At 45.7% G+C, this 18,972-nt stretch overlaps 5 protein-coding genes across 5 annotated transcripts; 3 read left to right on the top strand and 2 right to left on the bottom strand.

Annotated features, from left to right (window-relative positions):
- Window positions 1-188: 188 nt before the first annotated feature.
- Window positions 189-2,318, bottom strand: PHALS_14134 (FOG: PPR repeat; the record flags this gene model as incomplete). The annotated part of the gene is made up of 1 exon (XM_024729881.1): window positions 189-2,318. The coding sequence occupies one exon, from the start codon at window positions 2,316-2,318 to the stop codon at window positions 189-191; it is 2,130 nt and encodes a 709-aa protein (XP_024580214.1).
- Window positions 2,319-2,424: 106 nt separating this feature from the next.
- PHALS_14133 (Tumor-specific antigen (contains WD repeats)) lies at window positions 2,425-5,744 on the top strand (the record flags this gene model as incomplete). Its single annotated transcript, XM_024729879.1, has 4 exons — window positions 2,425-2,453; window positions 2,536-5,387; window positions 5,452-5,582; window positions 5,640-5,744. The coding sequence occupies 4 exons, from the start codon at window positions 2,425-2,427 to the stop codon at window positions 5,742-5,744; spliced, it is 3,117 nt and encodes a 1,038-aa protein (XP_024580213.1).
- A 235-nt stretch (window positions 5,745-5,979) lies between these two features.
- On the bottom strand, window positions 5,980-10,252 carry PHALS_14132 (uncharacterized protein; the record flags this gene model as incomplete). The annotated part of the gene is made up of 3 exons (XM_024729878.1): window positions 5,980-6,084; window positions 6,146-6,218; window positions 6,300-10,252. 3 exons carry the CDS (start codon window positions 10,250-10,252, stop codon window positions 5,980-5,982), a joined length of 4,131 nt encoding a protein of 1,376 aa, XP_024580212.1.
- Window positions 10,253-10,396: 144 nt separating this feature from the next.
- On the top strand, window positions 10,397-12,085 carry PHALS_14131 (dead box rna helicase; the record flags this gene model as incomplete). Its single annotated transcript, XM_024729877.1, has 1 exon — window positions 10,397-12,085. The coding sequence occupies one exon, from the start codon at window positions 10,397-10,399 to the stop codon at window positions 12,083-12,085; it is 1,689 nt and encodes a 562-aa protein (XP_024580211.1).
- A 4,270-nt stretch (window positions 12,086-16,355) lies between these two features.
- On the top strand, window positions 16,356-16,623 carry PHALS_14130 (uncharacterized protein; the record flags this gene model as incomplete). The annotated part of the gene is made up of 2 exons (XM_024729876.1): window positions 16,356-16,392; window positions 16,460-16,623. 2 exons carry the CDS (start codon window positions 16,356-16,358, stop codon window positions 16,621-16,623), a joined length of 201 nt encoding a protein of 66 aa, XP_024580210.1.
- Between the last annotated feature and the right edge of the window lie 2,349 nt (window positions 16,624-18,972).

Below are 18,972 nucleotides of genomic sequence, written 5' to 3'. Positions count from 1 at the left end.
TAAAAATACCCACAGAAGCATGTGGCACTGTGTTTTACCCCTCAGACACTTCAAGTTAGATTTGGCCAGACGTGTGTGGAGTTCGTACCGTAATAGCTCAAACGGATCAATGTCGTCAAATTGCTTCAGGCAGAAACGATTGACGAAAAAATATACCAAGCAGAAGCACTGAAGAATCGCACAACCACTCAAACGTTCAGGCCATGTCCTGCATCTTTTGCTAGCTTCTGCACTTGAACGACTTCATGCTGACGATTATATTTTGTCAGTAACAAGATTAAATCCTTATACATTTTAATTTCAAAACGCGGGGTGGTGGGTTGCTTCCCATGATGTAACATTGTGAAAATACGCAAAAACTCGTTTAGTTCGGCATCCAACTGACATTGCACCATCAAGTCGTGCCATTGCTGGGAGGTAAGGCGAAAGCCTTCGCACTCCATGTTATACGCGACATGTAATGTACGTTCAATTAGTCCAATCTGGGTCCCCAAATCAATCATCGACATATATAAGCCTTCTGGAATAACCATGTTCTCTTTATTTAGTTCACGAAACAATTCAAAGCACGCATCAATACCACTCGATTCATTGAGTGCGTTGATAACATAATTGAAAAGGATATTGTCAGTAGGAACAAAATTGTTAGCCATATCGCGTAAGACGCTTACAATGGCTTTCACGTCGCCGCGAGATGCCTGAATAAATGCGATCGAAGTAAACGCTTTAGTATCGAGAACAATACCACGTTTCTTCATTGTATCGATGAGTGCGAATGCATCGCTATTAACACGTTGATGCATGCAGATCGACAATAAAGACGTAAAAACTTGCAGATTTGGCGCCAACTTCCAGTCAAAAAACGTATTCATAAGATCATAAACATCCTCGAGTGGTGCATCACGATAATTTTCCACCATCTCAAGCATTGTGATGTGATCAGGCACAAGAATGGGGTTGCTCAACATGCGTGAAAAAAGTGTTTTGGCTTGTTCGGCTCTGCCTGTAGCCGCAAAGCAGCCAAGCGCGTCATTATAATTTTCCACCTGTAATACCCACGCACCAGCCAGCTCCTGTTCAGCAAAAAAGACATTCTCTAATACTTCTTCCAAAAAGTTTGATTCCAAATGCTCATGACAATATCGTATTGCTAACCCGAATCCTGCACTGCGAGCTACACCTCGAGCAGCCATTTCACGAAAGACTGATTTCAGCATGAAATTGTTTTTACTTGCCAGGCATGCTTTCATTACGTTTACGTATATGTTCTCATCGGCTAAAAGCACGGTATCCGCAATACTTTCTCTTTCTTCATTTCCACTATCCACTAAATTCGTTTTTGAATGACTCTCATGTTCAAGCAGCTTCTGCCGTGTGTTTTTCATTGTCGAATAACAATGAAGCACCAACGAATACTCCTCTTGCGCTAAACAGCACTGGATTGCAGCGCCAAAGCCTTTCTCCAGCTTTAAATTTCGTATACGATCCAATTCGTGGCCAATTGTACGCACGTTTCCCTCCACGTAGTCCAAAAACGTGCGTACAATCTTTTGAGAGCTCTGTTGTGCCTTTGAAGTAGCTTCAAACAGCGCCAAAAAGCCTTGCTGTTGAAAATCTCTGGCCGCATCGAAGTCCGGATGGCTGAAGTACGCTGTTGCTAAGCTTATAGCTTGCTTGTACTTCTTTTTTTTCGTCAACTTGGCTAGCAAATGTCCTACAACTGATGGAGGAATAAGAGACTCATTGGAGCTCAAGTCCGCTTCTTTTTCTCGAATTTCTGACCACATTTTTTGATGATACAGCAGCAACTCGTGTCCAGCTGTCATCATGTTAATATTGGCACATCCATTAATAATTTCCACCAGCACACGCGCTACAAATTGCGGACCATATCGCTTCTTTAATTGATCAAGAAGCGTGAACGTCTCTTCCGCACGAAACACACGGGATGAACGCTGCCGTAGTACCGTAAACAACAAGTCTGTCCAAACGGGTACACTGGCGTTTTCACGAGCAAAATTGGCCACAAGCCCGAGTAGCTCGGCGGCACCACGTTCATCTCGTTTTTCAAATCGACGTTGTAATGCCACATTCCATGCACGTGAGTCTGTGGCTGCCACTAGTTCAATCTCATCTTTGCAACGCAGCGCTCGGCAAGCGAGTACGAAGCTGTCTGTAGATGTTCGACTCGACAATAATATGCTGATACGCTTATCATCAAATCGTACACGAGGCAGCCGATTGATGTGATGAGGTGCAGAAGAGCTGGATAAGCGCTGTGGCTGGCATAACGACACATGCCGGCACACTCGGCGCATCTTCTTTTCTAATCCACTGTTAAATACTATGTATGATACATCATTTTTTTTATCAAATGACGACAGTAATCACATAAAGAGCACTTCAAGCTGACTCTCCTTGACAATGGCGCCTCGCTTTGCGTTCCGTGCGAGGTGCAGCTCTGCATTATTGATTTAGGGTATAAATTACAATATTTCTCTCTCACTGGGCTTTAAATTGTATATGAGTACGTAGTAAGTTCCGTAATGTCGAGTACAAGAGCCTGCCGAGCTTCGACCAGCTGCATGTGTGTTGTGACAGCAATGTACTAACTGCAACGTCCTCAAGCTTTGCTTTCGCCCACCAAATGGATAGCGGAGGTGCTATTCAAGTGAAACTGCTGCACCAGACTGGAAAGGAAACGCTTCCTACGCCTTCATTGGTGCGTGCGCATGCTACGGGGCGTGTCACGGCTCTGAAGTTTTCGCCGTTCCATGAAAATCTCCTTTTGTCCGCTGGGGGCGCCGATAATGTCATAAAGCTTTGGAATGTACCCGTCAATGAACCTATGACGAAGGACCTGGTGACGCCATTGATGACATTCCAAGAGACAACACCAAACGTTGTAGTAGATATTGTACCACATCCGTCCGCGGACTCGATCGTTGCTTCGTACTCAAGGCCTGGAACATTGAGAATTTATGACATCGAGGTCAGCAGTTTGAGTAGTGAAGTGACTGTGGAGACAACTGCGGCATTGAGCTCTGCAGCGTGGAACTGGGACGGTAGTCATATCGTGCTGGCTACACAAGACCAAGCGGTGAGAATCTTAGATCCTAGGATAAAACAAGTTTCCACACCGGCAATACAAGCTGCACATACTGGCAAGAAACACTTGAGTGTGCTTTGGTGTGGACGCACGCAACATTTTTTGACGAGTGGAAGTGACCTCATGCATGAGAGAGAATTCAAGTTGTGGGACCCACGTCAATTGGCTAAGTGCGTCCATCGTGAACGCCTCGATGCAGGCAATATAGGCCATGTGATTCCGTTGTACGATGTGGACTTAGACTTGTTATACGTCCTTGGCAAGGGAGATCGGAGTGTTCGACTCTTTGAAGTAGACTTGGCGCATGCTCCTTGTGTGCAGAGACTCAATCATAGCGCATTGGAGACCATGACGCTTGCAGCAACAATGTTGCCGAAGGTGACCTGTGATACGAATGCTTGTGAAGTTGCACGAGTTTTGAACCTTGGCGCTGGTGATAGAGGCATTAATGGTAGCTGCGACGTTGTGAGCTATCGGGTGCCTCGCAAAGAAGCAACACACACATTCCAAAGCGATTTGTACCCCGATACATTGGCGATGGAAGCATCAATGACATCTGTTGAGTGGCAACAGGGACGAAACGCCGAGCCTCAGGTGCAGACGGTGGCACCGACTGTCAAGGACGTCGGAGACTTGAGTGTGTCTGGACATACCACTACGGGCAGTCATGGTCCTTCGATTTGGGGAGCGCCTGCATCAAACACGAGCGCTGGAACTAATGGATGGCAAACGTCCAGCTGGGGACAGGCACTGTCATCAACAGCATCTTCAAATGCCCCGTTAAAGTCTGTGCCCGATGTCAAGACAGGATGGCGGTCGAATATGAGAAAGTGGAACGACCCTGAACTTTCAAATTGGAGTACTCCTCCTGTGCAATCGATTTCCGATACCCCCGCCGCCATTACTGCACCGATTTCTTGTCCAGCGAGCTGGACAGCATCAGAAACAGAAAAAAATGAAGAGGCTCCAAGTCTAGAGCCTGCTACTACAGCATCCGACACGCCATCGTCAGAAGCAGGTCCATTAGGCTTTGTAGGCATGGCCGAGCTTTCAGACAAGGCACAGCGTCTGAGTGCTAAATACGGACACAAACTGAAGTATCTTCAGGGTAAAGAATCACTGCGCAATGATGTCTTTCACTTTGGTGACATGCGTGTCGCCTTTTCGACTCAAGCCTCGTCTGTGATTGCAGCGAATGCAGTATTTTGGGCAGCACCGATTGCTGGTGCAGGCGGACCCGTGCTCGTAGAAAAACTTGGCGCAACAGGGAAGGCACAGCATGGGAAAGCCACCGTGATTAATGGACATAGGGCTGAAGTTTCAGCACTCGTGTTCAATCCGTTCAACGACTCTAATCTTGCGACCGGATCGGCCGATTCCACCATTCAAATTTGGTCTTTGAATTCGCGGGCAATATCGGAAGGTTGTTTGCCCTTACAGACGTTGTTGGGGCACACGAAGGGCATTCGCTCCCTAGAGTACAATCCGGCAGCGGCTGATGTCCTTTGCTCGTCAAGTCATGACCTCTCGCTGCGATTTTGGGATATTGAAGCAGGCCAAGAGAAATTATGCCTGCGAGATAAGCTAGACGATATCACATGGAATATGTCTTTTAGCCAAGATGGTGCTCTACTAGCCACTGCCAGCCGTGCCAAGATTTTGCATGTGTTTGACCCTCGACAACAGGCACTTGTGGCCATGGGTTGTGGTTACGAGAGTAATAAGCCGCAATTCGTTAAGTGGGTTGACTCCACCCATTTGCTGACACTTGGCATGAATTCTCGCAACGAGACGCAGGTTAGCTTTTGGGACGCGCGAAACTTGTCGGAGCCTCTACGTGTGCCTGTGATGGTGGAGCCTGCAGCTAGTGCGGCTAGCATAACGACTCCGATTCCGTTATACGATGAAAGTTCGCATTTGCTCTTTCTCGTTGGCACGGGAAGTCGACATATTTGGAGTTACGAGGTCGATCCTGTGGCTGCTACGGTGCAAGCGAATTTACCGTTTATGATGTCCGGCACCAGCACTATCAATGGTGTTGCACTTCTCCCCAAAACCATGTGTGACATTCGAAACGTTGAGTTAGCACGTTTGCTTGTGGCATCGCCAAGTGACGTAAGATGCGTGTCATTCTCGCTCCCACGAGCCAACAAATTAAAGGAATTCTTCCAAGATGATGTCTACGCATTAGTTCCGAAGCAGGAACCATCAGTGACTGCCGCAAAGTGGTTCATGGGGGAGTCTGGCACGCTCACGTATGAATCCCTTTGCCCTGATGGTGCGTTTAGTTGCAATTCGATTTTGATTTCATATTTTAATCGCAGCTTTAACTACACTTTCAGGCATGGTGGCGCTCTCCAAAAAGCCTAAAGAGAGTGCGTCTGCGCGTCCAAAGACTTTGGAGTTTCAGATGCGTCAAAGGATAGATGAGGAGATGGAGCGTAAAAAAAACGCCCAATTTGCTCGACTAAGTGTAGGTGCCTGAACGAGTACTTTAAAACCGCTGTCAGAACTAACCCTGAAGTTTCAGAATCTTGCAGCTCAGCCGTCCCTGCATTCCACTCACCGAAGCGAGAACAACCTTGCTGCGCCTTCGACTGGAGAGACTGACAGCGACGATGACTGGGATGAGTAATGCTGCAACACAAATAACAGAGTGCGTCTACTGTAGATATTGTCGACTATAAGACCACATTCTGAACGCCTTGCCCGCCAATTTTAATCATATTTTACAAAGACGGTTCCTCAAAATGAACCCACTGGCTCGCGTTGCCGATGCCATTTTTCGACCATTAATACTTGACACGGCTACAAGAGCTACTGTTGTTCACCACTATATCTCACATTTATACCGACACATTCCGTCACGGTCAACGCACGAATTTTTCATGAAGTCGCCGACACACTCGCGTAAAATACTTGGGTTCGTGTCTAGACACAAGATCAATTTCCTTTGTTACATTCTCTGCCGTTATCTACAAAAAGTAATAATGCTCAACTTAATCAGATGGTGGCGAAATGAAACAGCAGCCTTACCCGTCCACGCGGAATCTGTACAGCCGTTTGGAAGTCAGTGTAAGGAGATACGGGAAGAAGAGAAAACCCGACGCTAAAGTGAGAGTTATCGGAGCAAGTCACGGATGAAAATTCAAGAAAATCAATCCAGAGCGTGCTACCATCTTCGTCGTACCGCATTGCAAAGTGAGTTGACAAATCGCGCAGCTCTTTTAAAAACCGAAACGAGCGGCAAACAAAAATTTCCAGCACTTGTAACTTTGAGCATATCCGTCCATCGTTTCCGTCCCCGAGCTCAGGCTCATTAGCAATTTGGGAGATGTAATGGGGATTAAGCAATAGTCGCTGTAGCACGAGCACTACATCGCTTTCGTAAGGAAGGTATGTATTACCTTCTCTATGCTTTAGATATTCGTTTGTTTCAATGGAAGTTGATGCTCCGCTCGTCAAAGAAAGGCTTAAATTTACATTGACGCAGATCTCCACATCGAATAATACGTCTTTCAGGAGTGCGCTTAACCGAAGAGTACCAGCTGTTGCTTCGCGAATTTTCCACACCGTCATACTTTCCTGGATCGCAAGCATCTCTTCTGTCGCTAAAACATTCTGGCCTAAAAGCGTTGTTGCAACTCGAGTCACTGGCTCCAATTCTGCTGCTCTGCCTTCAAGAACCTTTAAGCGACTCTGCAGCACTGAGTCTTCTAACAGAAGCGAGGAGCACTCGTGTTCCAGATCCTTCACAGCTTTCACATATTCGTCGTGGGCACCCTGTTGCTCCTCAACTGCATCTAAAAGCAAAGCCATCTGTTCCTCACGATCAATCATTTCCTTGATCGAAGCAAGTTCATTTTGCCGCTTGTGTACATCTGTAGCAACACTATCCTCCAGTGATTTTACATCCTTTGCTAGTGCATCTGCACCCACAGACAAACTGTTGGTAAGCTGACGTTCCATCTGCACTTGTAACTGACACCACCCTGTTCGTGCGACGAGAGCCTCTGAAGCAAAAAGTTCTTGAATTGCCTCACGACCAGCGTCATCAAGATTTTCCGGACAAAAACATGCGGGGGCTTTAACGCCTAGAAACGATGATAACTCTATTGCCACAGCCGATGACCACGACGATACATCTTGAGCGTGACGTTGGACGACCTCAGAGCACATGTCGTGTGCACAAGCCAGCTTCACATCTATCGAAACTTTATCTAGCGACTCACCCTCATCGCCAAAAAAAGCTTCACCTTCCTCGACAGTTGTGGCCTCTTCTTCCAAAGTAATAGACGACAATAGCTCTTCCATGGTAATCAAATGAGCAGAAAGGGACGTTGGTGACGCATGGAGACGAGGACTATGGCTAGGCTCACTAACTTGGTCAAATTGTGACTTTAAGTTGACCTGGAGTGATGTGCGGCCGGTCGCATAATCATCGTCGCTTTCTTCGGACGCAAGACTCATAGTACTTTGGTTCCTGGAAGATGTCATGGTTTCATTTTCCTCCGCAATCCGGTCAAGTCCAGAATCTCGGGCATCAGACTGTGGAACGAGGTTTGGCTGAGTCGAAGCTGTATCCGAAACTTCGTTTGCTAGATCACCCAATGTTCCTGGAAGGTCATGCAAATCAGGATCCGGTGCCGACCTTGTTAGCTCATAAACGGAGGACTCTGCAAGAAGATGGCCTAAGCTATACTCCGATGTGTCTTCGTCGTGGGTTACACTAGCTGATAGCACTGGCTTAAATCCATCCGCCATCTCTTTGTCTCGGGCTGATGCGGAATAATATTCTCCTGTGATCTCCATGTCCTCACCCGCATCCGAAGATGTCGAAGATTCTGCGTAAGTACGGCTTGTCGGAGGTAGGTCCATTGCACATAAAAACGGATTGTTTTTTGTCGGAGATGAAAATTGAGCGTTGAGTACAGTGTTGTCCGAGCCTGCCCTTGAAATTGATGTTTTGGCATCCATCGAAGCTTGGCGTGTAATGTTGATGGTTTGACGCCTGCGTCGTCGAAATTCAGCTCGAGAATCGAGAGGACTATAACCTCGCAAACTTTGCCGACGCTGGCTCGTGCCTTTTGATTTTGGTGCTAATAGGCTACTTCTTCGTGACTGCAATAGATCAAACCCTGATTTTTTTAAATGCACTACCTTATGCACACTGACGTTGTTTGGCTTATCATCGTCGAGTAAGTCGGCCTCATCAAGAATAGAAGAGTTCAAAGATGTTTCAGCATCATCAGATTCTTCATCCGATGACATCCGCTCTAGCGGATAAAGCCGCGAAGCGTCCTTAGCTGGCATAGGAGTCATCGAAGTAGACGGTGAACCATGATTAAATTCGGCACCTTGTGATGGACCAAAGTTGACCGACTTGTTTGGTGTAGTTTGTACAGCGCTTCTACCAGTACGCTGATCTTTTCGCGCACTTAAGATACCCTTAAGAGGAGTCCTATTTCGAGGTTCTCCAGGAGGGGGTGAAAATAGCGAAGGATTTGGAAATCGAATTGGTGGAATTTCGGGAAAAAACGTTTGTTTTTCTGTTTCTATCACCATTTGCTCGTTTGCACTAACCTCTTCATGCATAGATGAGTTTGGGGTCGTGGACTCCATTGATTGATGTCGAGGAGACCTGCCGGCACGGTCGCGTTTCTTAGAGTTTCTTTCACGCACAGTTGAGTCGTAAGCTCTTTTTCGAAGCGAATACCTTGGTTTTTTTTCGTTTGAGTTCTTAACACCACTTGACAATGAGCTCGACGCACTACTTAAAGCAAACAACCCGTTGTCAATTGTTTGGCGGCGCTCACTCTGTAGTTGCGATTTGGTTTCCAATGCCATCAATACGTCACTTGTATCAAACGTTGTTCGGCGTTCACTTTCCCTTTTTGTAAAAGATGTCAAAATTTCACCCTTCGATTTTTCAGAGGATGATGATCGTCGGGTTCTCAACTCCATTGCTATTGTCGACGTTCTCCTACTTATCGCACGTTCACCTGCTAATGATTGTGATTCAGTACTACTCTCATTCGACGTGGTTTCTCTTGACGGATACAATGAGTTTCCTGCTTCGGTATCCTGCACTGGAGATGCCCTTGTATCCAACCGCGGAGAAGGGCTTGTCGAATTTCGTCTAGCAAGCTTTCCCACGGGATCTTGTGGCCGTAAAATTTCTTTTGGTTTAGTGGGCTTTTTCGTAGCCTCCTCTGTCGGTGGAGTCATTTTTTCGCGCTCTGACTGCTCTGATAAAGATGAATATATACCACTCTTGGCATGTTCATGATAGGGTGGTGGTGAACATTCATCCTCCTTTGACGGGGTGGATACATGCCTGCTTATTGCCTCTTTCAATGGAGTCAGTGATACTTCGTTCACCTCAGTGATGTACGCATCGCCAGAATCTCCATTTAAATTTAACATCAAGCATCTCTGACGCGACGTTTTTTTCTGGAGCACCGTACTAGCTACTGTGGTATCCGTCAATTCTACGCTTGATCTCGTTTCCAAATCTTGTTCTAGCAAATTCGGCGCAAACATTGAGTCGGTTAAGCTGTCGATCGTACTGCCTAATGACATGCTCTTCCTATAAATCTCCTCAAGTTTAATGGGAGACGTCGTCTTAGTCGTTGATTTTGTTCGCTTGCTTGCTGGCGAAGTCCTTGACGAGTCTGACAGATTTTCTTCGACCACATCAGTGCTCCTGCCCGTTGATTGCAAGTTATCCAAACAAATACGATCGCTATGCTCTTTGCCTTGCGCTGTATGATACATTTCCGACGTGTCCAAATTTTCCCTGATCTTGGCTGTACCACTTTCATTCTGCCCATCTGTGCGATCCTTCTCGTCGGATAATCTTTCATCCGGCGCATTCACCTCAATTCTTTTTTCAACAGAAATGCTGTTGTCCGGAAAATAATCGTCTGAAAGCGTGGGGTTCTGCAACAGTGTCAAAGACGGCTCGTCATCCTGGGTTATATGCTCCTCCTCTTCTTGTGACGCATCCGGCAAATCATTCGAGAGTGTATCAGCACTAGTATTGCCCATTATTTCACGCTGAAGCTGGCGCGTGATGGTGTCATGCTGATGCGTCGCGGGCGGGAGCAGCGCGTACTCGGCGTCGTCGCTGTCCACGTCCATGACTCAGAGAGAATATTTTGCCGCGCTTTGATAATATACCGGTATTCGTTAGATTTTTCAAAATTTGCCTCGGATCACACTCGAGCAACATTAGTATAAGTGAACACCTCACTGGCTGTGAAATTGTGTCAAACTTGAACTGTCATGACGGACATCAGCAACTCGAAGGCCCAAAGCAAAGCCGAGAAGAAGGCCAAGAAAGCCGCACGCAAAGCTTCTAAGGCTAAAAATTCTGCGGCAGATTTGTCTAAAAAGGAAAAGAAGCGAAAGCGCTCCCATGAGGAAATCGACACGACCGTAGAAAGCCAGAAGAAGCTCAAAAAGCAACAAAAGAAAGATCAGAAAGCCAAGAAACACAACAAAAGTGAAGACAAAAGTATTGAAAGTGATGATAAAGTTACAATGCGTAGCACAGACTTTTCCAGTGGTCCGCACCAGCAGTCTGCAGCAAAGGACGGCAGCTTTAAGAAATCCTTTTATACAGAAGGCAAAAACACAGCTAAGATGACTGACAATGAAGTCTCTGCATTTCATGAGGCCAACCAAATGATACTTAGTGGAAATAACTGTCTTTACCGCCCCGTTTTGAGTTTTGATGACGTTACTTTTGAGTCCAAGTTTATGAAGACAACGAAGGATTTTGACAAGCCCACACCTATTCAGAGCCAATGTTGGCCTATTCTTGCGTCGGGCCGCGACATTATTGGTATTGCTGAGACTGGATCTGGCAAAACATTGGCGTTTGCCATTCCAGGTCTCATCCATATTGCTGCTCAACCCGAAGTGTCGCATAAGCATCCAGGTCCACGTATGCTCGTTGTAGCTCCAACGCGTGAGCTGGCAATGCAGAGTTCGGCCGTGATCTCTGAGGCTGGTAAAAATTGCGGACTGAAAAGTATCTGTATATACGGTGGTGTACCCAAGCAGGCCCAGAAAAAAGCTTTGCGTGACGGTATACACGTGGTGGTGGCCACACCAGGTCGTCTAAGGGACCTGCTAGAGGAACGTTCCTGCAACTTGTCAAAAGTTACATATGTGGTACTTGATGAAGCCGATCGTATGCTGGACGAGGGTTTTGAAAAAGACATTCGTGCGATCATTGGCAGCACGCATCCTGAGCGTCAAATTGCCATGTTCAGCGCAACGTGGCCGCAATCAATCCAGAAGCTTGCCCATGAGTTTCTGAACGACCCTGTGAAGGTGACAATTGGCTCAGATGAGCTTGCGGCCAGTCACAATGTAACTCAGATTGTTGAGGTCATTGACGACCGCGCACGTGATGCTCGTGCTCACGCTCTGCTACAAAAGTATCATTCGAGTCGCAAAAACCGTATTCTTTTGTTCGTGCTGTACAAGAAGGAGGCCGATCGAGTCGAGCGTATGCTTCATCAGCGGGGATGGCACTGTGTAGCTATACACGGAGATCGAACCCAACAACAACGTTCCGAGGCTGTTGAGCAGTTTAAATCTGGCGAGGTGCCTTTGTTGATCGCGACAGATGTTGCTGCGCGCGGTCTGGATATACCTGGTGTTGAATACGTCATTAATTACTCGTTTCCGCTGACGATTGAGGATTATGTGCATCGAATTGGTCGGACAGGTCGAGGTGGCAAAAAGGGTACTGCACACACGTTCTTTACCGCAAACGACAAGCCTCGCGCTGGCGAGCTTGTTAATCTGTTGCGTGAGGGTAAGCAGGAAGTACCAAAGGATCTTACTAAGTTCGGTACACACGTCAAGAAGAAAGAGCACAAGCTGTACGGCGCTTTTGCCAAGAACATTGATGCTGCTAAAAAGGCCACAAAGATCACTTTTGACAGCGACAACGAGTAGAGATTACTTTCAAAGTTAATAGAATACTAACCATTTGAATGGTGGTGGAGCAGAAGGGTATTGCTGGGTTTTGAGCTAAATATCTTGCTTCAGGGCTCATAAGTGGCTAGAGCTTTTCGAGTGAGGTGAGTATCAAAATCACACACGATTTAGTCATCTCACATCTATCGATCGTGCTTGGAACAGATGTCAAGAATAGCTATACCAGTTGTAACATGTAAAGCAGCATTTGTTTTCAGCTTTATTCACTGCATGAAATTGCTCACTGACAAAAGTTTGCGCAACTTTGAGTTTGATTTTCTTCGCAATCTTGCCAATGGAGCGCTGATTATATCAGATACCCTTGAGCGAAGCGAAGCTTGGTCCTGGAAAACAAAGCCCATTTTGGTAATTTGAGTTTGAGAATGACCATTCAGATTAAAGGTACAGAGATTAGAATCGTTGGAAAAACTCATAATGCATTAGTCTTGAGGTACGAAAGCGCTTTTAAATGTGGAAGTCTATTTGCCGTTGTAACTCGATTTCACACCGACGATCAATAACAAAAGAAGAAGAATCTTGAATATTAAACAGTTGGCACAGCAAGCACATAGTTTGATTTTTCGGGGTGACTGCGCCATGACGAGAACCCCGAGCGAAATATTTATTTTTATGGATTATAAACGGAAGAAGGATGTGTCAGAAGGAAAACGGGTATTGTATTCATGCCATGATAACGTGTCGAAGATCGATAGACCATTTTGGCTGTGAGCTACTTGGATGGTAAACGCCGACCAACAAATTTGAGCATGGTGGTATCGAAACATATTTAGATGTAGATCGTACGTTAAGGTTGCTCATTGGTCATAGCGACACTGAGCACACTGATCTTTTCATACGTCGTCTTGACCATTTACTTTTGATACGACCATCAAGACGGCCACTAGCGTCACAAATTAAGCTCACGGAAGAAAGGCTTGAATATTGTCGACGTGTCGGCAAGATTACTTGCTCAACTAAGAAGGGAGTCAGGAAAAAATGTCCCTATTATTTGAAAAGAAGAGGCTTTTTCTTTGAGCTGAAAGGTCGAATGACTTCGAGAAACCAGCTTGATTGGCTTCTTGGAAGGTTAAAGCAAAAAAAATTCGTCGATCAAGGTTTTGACGAACAAAATTTAAGCTTCAAGTGACATCGTAGTTTTGGGCTTGCAATGCGCTGTATATGAACAGTCCAGGAACAAGTCCTTAGGTGAGCCAATGAAAGCCGCGATTATCTTGGCGGCAACATTTACGCACACATTGCCAGCAGCTGAGATATCAAGTCATGTGCGTTTTTAGCGCTTCCAGACGTGCTACTTCAGACGCAACCGTTTGACGCGGCGGCAACAGTTGACGCAGTTAAACATTTGTCGCATTGTCACAGAATTCATTTCCACTTTTGTTACCCCCTAGGACTCAATGATTTCTTGCGAAGTGGCTCGTTAATCATCTTTGCGTTGAAGCTCAACTCGTCGTCACTATCAGCCGATAGCGAGAGGGTACGGAAGGCGCCGATGTTTTGTACTACCATATACAAAACATATGCGAGTACAATGGAGCAGCATAACAGCAATGAGATCGCCAACTTTTCCTTCATTCTGACTGAAGTTTAATTCCTCGGGTGCATTCATAGAGCTACCACTTCCTGGACCTAGCTCGACCCTTGTGGCACGAAAGTTATACTCCGAATCAACGCAGCATCCACCACCATTTCAACAATGGTGGAGTAAACGAAAACAGACTCACTGCAAGCCGCTCTCCTCCACAATCGCCCTCACGAGAGGGTCTGACGCATTGTAGCTTAGTTCATGAGGGTATACCGCTACTTACGGCTTCCCCTGACGAGTAGACAAGCAGTTCAACGCACCAGATATGCCTGGCTAGGTGATGTATAATTCGCTACATTTATCGCTTCAACATGTCACATTTTAGAGCGCCTCTTCCGCATAGATACTGCAAGTTAGTGCCCGAACTTGCGCATGGCCTCCTAATCTAATGACCGCAAGCGCGAAGCGCTGTAGCTCGACTTAGAGCGTGGCCAAAAGACGTGTTCCTGGAGTACCTCATCCAGAGGGAGAGATGGGATCGAACGCAGACCTCGATGAACTATACTCTCAACATCAACTGCCCCACGATAAGGACCAGCTTTTCCCTCACGGGTACATGTCTGGGCTCTCAAAAGGGTGTCACTTTAGCGCATTCACATTGCTGGTTATCTTCTCCAAGCGGTAATTACTGCATATGTCCTTTTGGGACATATGCAGTAATTCTATCAGGTTGCTTTAGCGTGTCTAGCTGTCCCGGGGATTGGTGATCGAACAACGTATGCTCTCTCCTCGCAGTTCGTCCGTGGATTGACTACAAACGCAACCAAGTGTAGCAGGGTTGCCGTGCACAATGCATACTTTGACTCAAAGAGTCTGTGCTACATAGTTTAGATTTATACGATTCAACTAAGATCAAAAACGAAGTTCTCTATAGTAGCTATCTATTCTATTTGCTGTCCTATCACAATGTACATATACTCAAAGCGAGCTCTATTAAGATTGGAACCAAATACATACCCTTTGTCGTATCTTAATATCATCAGATGCCAGTACACGTGCATTATGAGCCTCTCGCTTACGTGGTCTCATCATCTTCATCAGTACCAAACTATCGATGTATATGAACATTCACAAGTGCACGAAAGCGCAATCCGAATATAGTACAACTGTACATGTTGATTCTTGCACAATTGTGCAAAATGTAAGGTGAAGTGCACAATAGTGCTGCTCGTACCTAGTTTCGGTTCGACTTCATACGCTCAGTGCTCTTTAAATGTTTTTGATAACGAGCTCTCCTGTGACGAATGATGAGTCTTGGTAAATAAGTCACCAAATCGGTGATTTACCATCTTGTGACATTTGTTGGCAAACCATCAAGCCCAACGATTACTTCTATCTTAGGTCAGAACGGAAGATTAACATACCCGAGGAACTAGTGACCCTGATCAATCAATCTGTTTACGAGTAAAAAAAATTCTCCACACAAATCCTTTAAAATTCACGGGTTCGGACGGCGGGCTCGATACTTGGGATTTCTTAGCAGTAGCGTTGCATTGTACACGGATGAGCCATCCTTAATATCACCAGGGTCGTATCATGCTTCTCGTGAAAATAGTCGCCCTTCTCGTCAGGGCTTCATCAGTACTTAATGAAGGAAACGTCAGCGTCCACGAGATCAGACACTGAAGACCGCGACACATCGTCGCTCTTGTCCGATAGACTAGAGCTGATCCCTGGAATCCCCAGCTCAAAGCTGAAATCACTAATCGTATCAGAGAACATTCCAAAGACCGCCATACCGTCACTAATTTCCATTCTATCAGAAATAAGGGATATATGATTGCTACGTTTTGTCTAAATTATGGACAGTGACTCACCGAGGCTTCCCTCTTTCTGGCTCACGTCAAAGCATTATGCGATTTAGTTGCAGATTACTTCGAACAATAACATGGTCCGAGTCGAAGCTTATGAGTTTCGTGACTGCACAAAAGTGCTTCTGCTTCCCGTCAGAGACGATTTTATGACCCGCCTCGCATAAATAGGGGTGACGTTGTGTGGCCTCCAATGCACTCGACTCCAAGTCATTTCATGACTAGTGGTGCGTTCTAATCCTGAATCTGGCTCTTGAGCCAGACATGATTCACACGGCACAATCCTGAAGATGAGGCCTTGCCACTTTGACCAGTGCCTCATCGCAAGATGCACATCTATGTTCGGAATTCTCGATGATTCCACCAACCGCCTACAATTTCGCCAGTTGTGTGTTCCACGTTATTGCATTAGCTCCGGGATATATGTTAAAAACCAGGAGCCATGGCTGTGCGCCCAATTCATTAAAGAAATGCTCCTCAAATTGGAACTGGACCCCGTTAATCATGAGGTACAACAAAACCCTATTCGTTTTCAGTAGACTGACCTGGATCCTACTAGTCTTCATATTTCCGACCGAGTTCTGTGAGATTGACCCTGCCAAGAAACTCGACCCTTTGTATCTATTAGCTGAGGAAGGGATGCATGCAGAGCGTAATACTTTTACTATATGATATCTGCGAGTACTATGGGGCTGCGAAAAAGCTACAGGATGTTTTATTCTTTCGTTCCTTCGCCCCAGGATCGCTTGCTGGCACTCTACTCCCGCACTTATCCAGACCTCACGACACGAGAGGTATGTATCCAATGGAACAACCAGGGCTTCCTTTGTAAGATATGGGTATTCGCACAAGAATTTCGGAGTATTTTGCACGTGTGCAAGAAATGCGCTCCCTTAACTTTTCCGAAAGGGTCTTGGCAATGAGAATTCTCAACTATAGATTTCAGTTTGCTAAACCATGTACCCGTTGACGAGTGGACACAAATTTTGATCGCACATGACAATTCTACCTCTCAAATTTTTCACCGCTCCATCACATCCCATGCTATGAGTGCCTCAACATCAGAAGCTTGGAGTGCCCATTCTCGCGTCAGCAACATTTAGGTTTGGGACCATTAGCAACATGCTAGCATCAACAATCATATCACCAACGCAGCCTTCTTATCGACAAAATACTATTCTTAAACAGACCCCCAAAGAACTGAACGCTGAGCAAAAGTGGATCATGGTTGTGCTTCCGCAGGTGCCTGGTTGAGGCGCCCCTGGAAGTATTCTACCAACGTAATATAATTTCTGACGCTCGATGCCACTTTTGGCCTCCGGATCGGAAGCTCAGTAGAAATCCACGGAGACATAAAACTCGATCTCTCGAACATCACGATCACTTTAGCCACTAAAATGAGAAGGGCATCACTACCGTTCCCGCTATCTCAAATAGTCATTGACCAGATCGAGAGCAGTTTAAAAGACACAACGAACGATGTGGTAAATATCGGTACTTGAGCCGAAATGCTGGGTACATCTTACCAAGCACATGCATACACAATTCGTCAAGTCTCATTAACTTTCTTGACGCTGAAAGTCGTCGCTGTGTGAAGAGATTAAGTTTTCTACAAAAAATGCTTCATGCTGTACATGAAAAAAGCCTGTACTGCTAACTTAGAATAGATCATCTCTATGTTACAACGTCATTGAATTTCCTAACGCTGAAATTCGGTGTTATGGAGAGAGATAAAAATCACTTCTATAACCGGTCCGTGCTGTGTATAATTCTGAATTTCGATACATCGGAGAAGTATATAGCGCACACATCAATCCGGAAGCAACACCCGTGGAGGGTCTCTTCTTACCGCGTCATGATATTCCATTACTGGACAAAAAGAATTCATAATTTTTTAGGAAATCCTGCTTCACTCTACGCACTCAAATTCTTCCTGAATCTCATCAGCGATGGGCTTTTCCACGAAGGTTGAGGAGCTTGGCTCCACATTCGGAAATAACTGTACTAAATGGGGGATGCCACCAATCGTAAGTCCTTGCATACTTTCTTTAGGACGCTTAATTCATGAGCGGCAATGAATATGATCTTGTTAAACCCGTAAGTTTCGATGGTTCACACAATGCACACACCACTCGGTGTTCCTGATTTAGACGGATTGTTTCACTGTGGCGATAAGTACCACTTTGATCAATATCACGTCCTAGTACTTCTTCTCGCGACTCACAATCGCCTACATCAAACCTGATGATTGCGGTACTAAGTCTGCAACAGAGTTTGCGTGCACATCGCATAGAGAAGCTTTGACTCGACGAGTCTGCGTCAAGATACGTATACTTACTTAATCGTATTAATTTATGAGAAGTATATTTAGATATTTATACCTAGCTTGTTCTGATACTTGGAGAAACATATAGCAAACAAAAATAACTCAGGCTTAAATTGATAAAAATGCTTACAAAAATCGTTTTTCAATGTATGGCGTGATGCTAGCAGCCAAACATATCTAACGGATCTCTCCTTTCGTGGTCCCATAACCTTTTTTGTATCGAGTGCTTATCATATCAGTCCTGATCATTTTGATGATACTTTGCACCAGCACTTATGAGCTTTGATCTCAGTCCGAAGGACGATAGTACATGTACACCAAAATTATAACGAGGTTTCACCTGCCCTGGTATGAAGGGCGTTGATCACACAATTTGGCGTGACCACAAAACAGTGTAGCTACATTTACACAAAAAGTCAGTACGTGGCTGGACTGCCAGTAGTTATACATTTAATTAGATTTTACAATATAGATAAGAAAACCTATAGAATCAGATACAGATAGGTTTGCCATAAATAAAATCGAGAAATACATTTAACATTTTAAACGCGCCTAGAGGCGTTTTTAAGCTATAAAATTGCTCTGCTAGAGCACCTACAGGAGAAGATGTTGGCGTCGACTGCGAACATGACGACACTGTCGCCGACGGATAACTCCCCCCGACTGAAGCCGCTCATGGTGAGTGTTCATACCTTCGAGGACAAGGATAAAGAGAATCTTCTGCTCTGAGTGGGAGAGGCCAAGATGGCCATGGCATCTGCCATGTTCCAGACCGAGCAACAGCGCGTGGCGCTAGCTATCTCCAAGCTCGGTGGTCGAGCGCGGAATGGGCACTACTTTGGTCAAAGCGGCGTTTCCCTCCTGAACGGAACTGAAGCTGCAGCTGTTACGAGTGTTCTCGCTTCCTAACCAGGCAACTTGTGTTCGATCGCGTTTCCTTGCCGCCTGACAGGGCAAGAAGGAATTGGTGGGCTTTATTTAACAGTATCGTACTCTTATTGCCGGCATGGCAGCCGATCCCCCCCCCGAGGCGGTCACAGTGAACGTCTTTATAGAGGGTCTCAGCACTGGTGTGGCCAGAATGAAAGTCTTTCGTGTGCATCCGTCTCCTTTTTAGGAAGTGGTG

This window comes from Plasmopara halstedii (genome assembly GCF_900000015.1).
Source record: "Plasmopara halstedii genome assembly, contig: Scaffold_816, whole genome shotgun sequence".
In the NCBI taxonomy this organism is placed as follows: Eukaryota; Oomycota; class Peronosporomycetes; order Peronosporales; family Peronosporaceae; genus Plasmopara; species Plasmopara halstedii.
The sequence above is the reverse complement of the archived record's forward strand: the minus strand, read 5'-3'. Positions and strand labels throughout refer to the sequence as shown.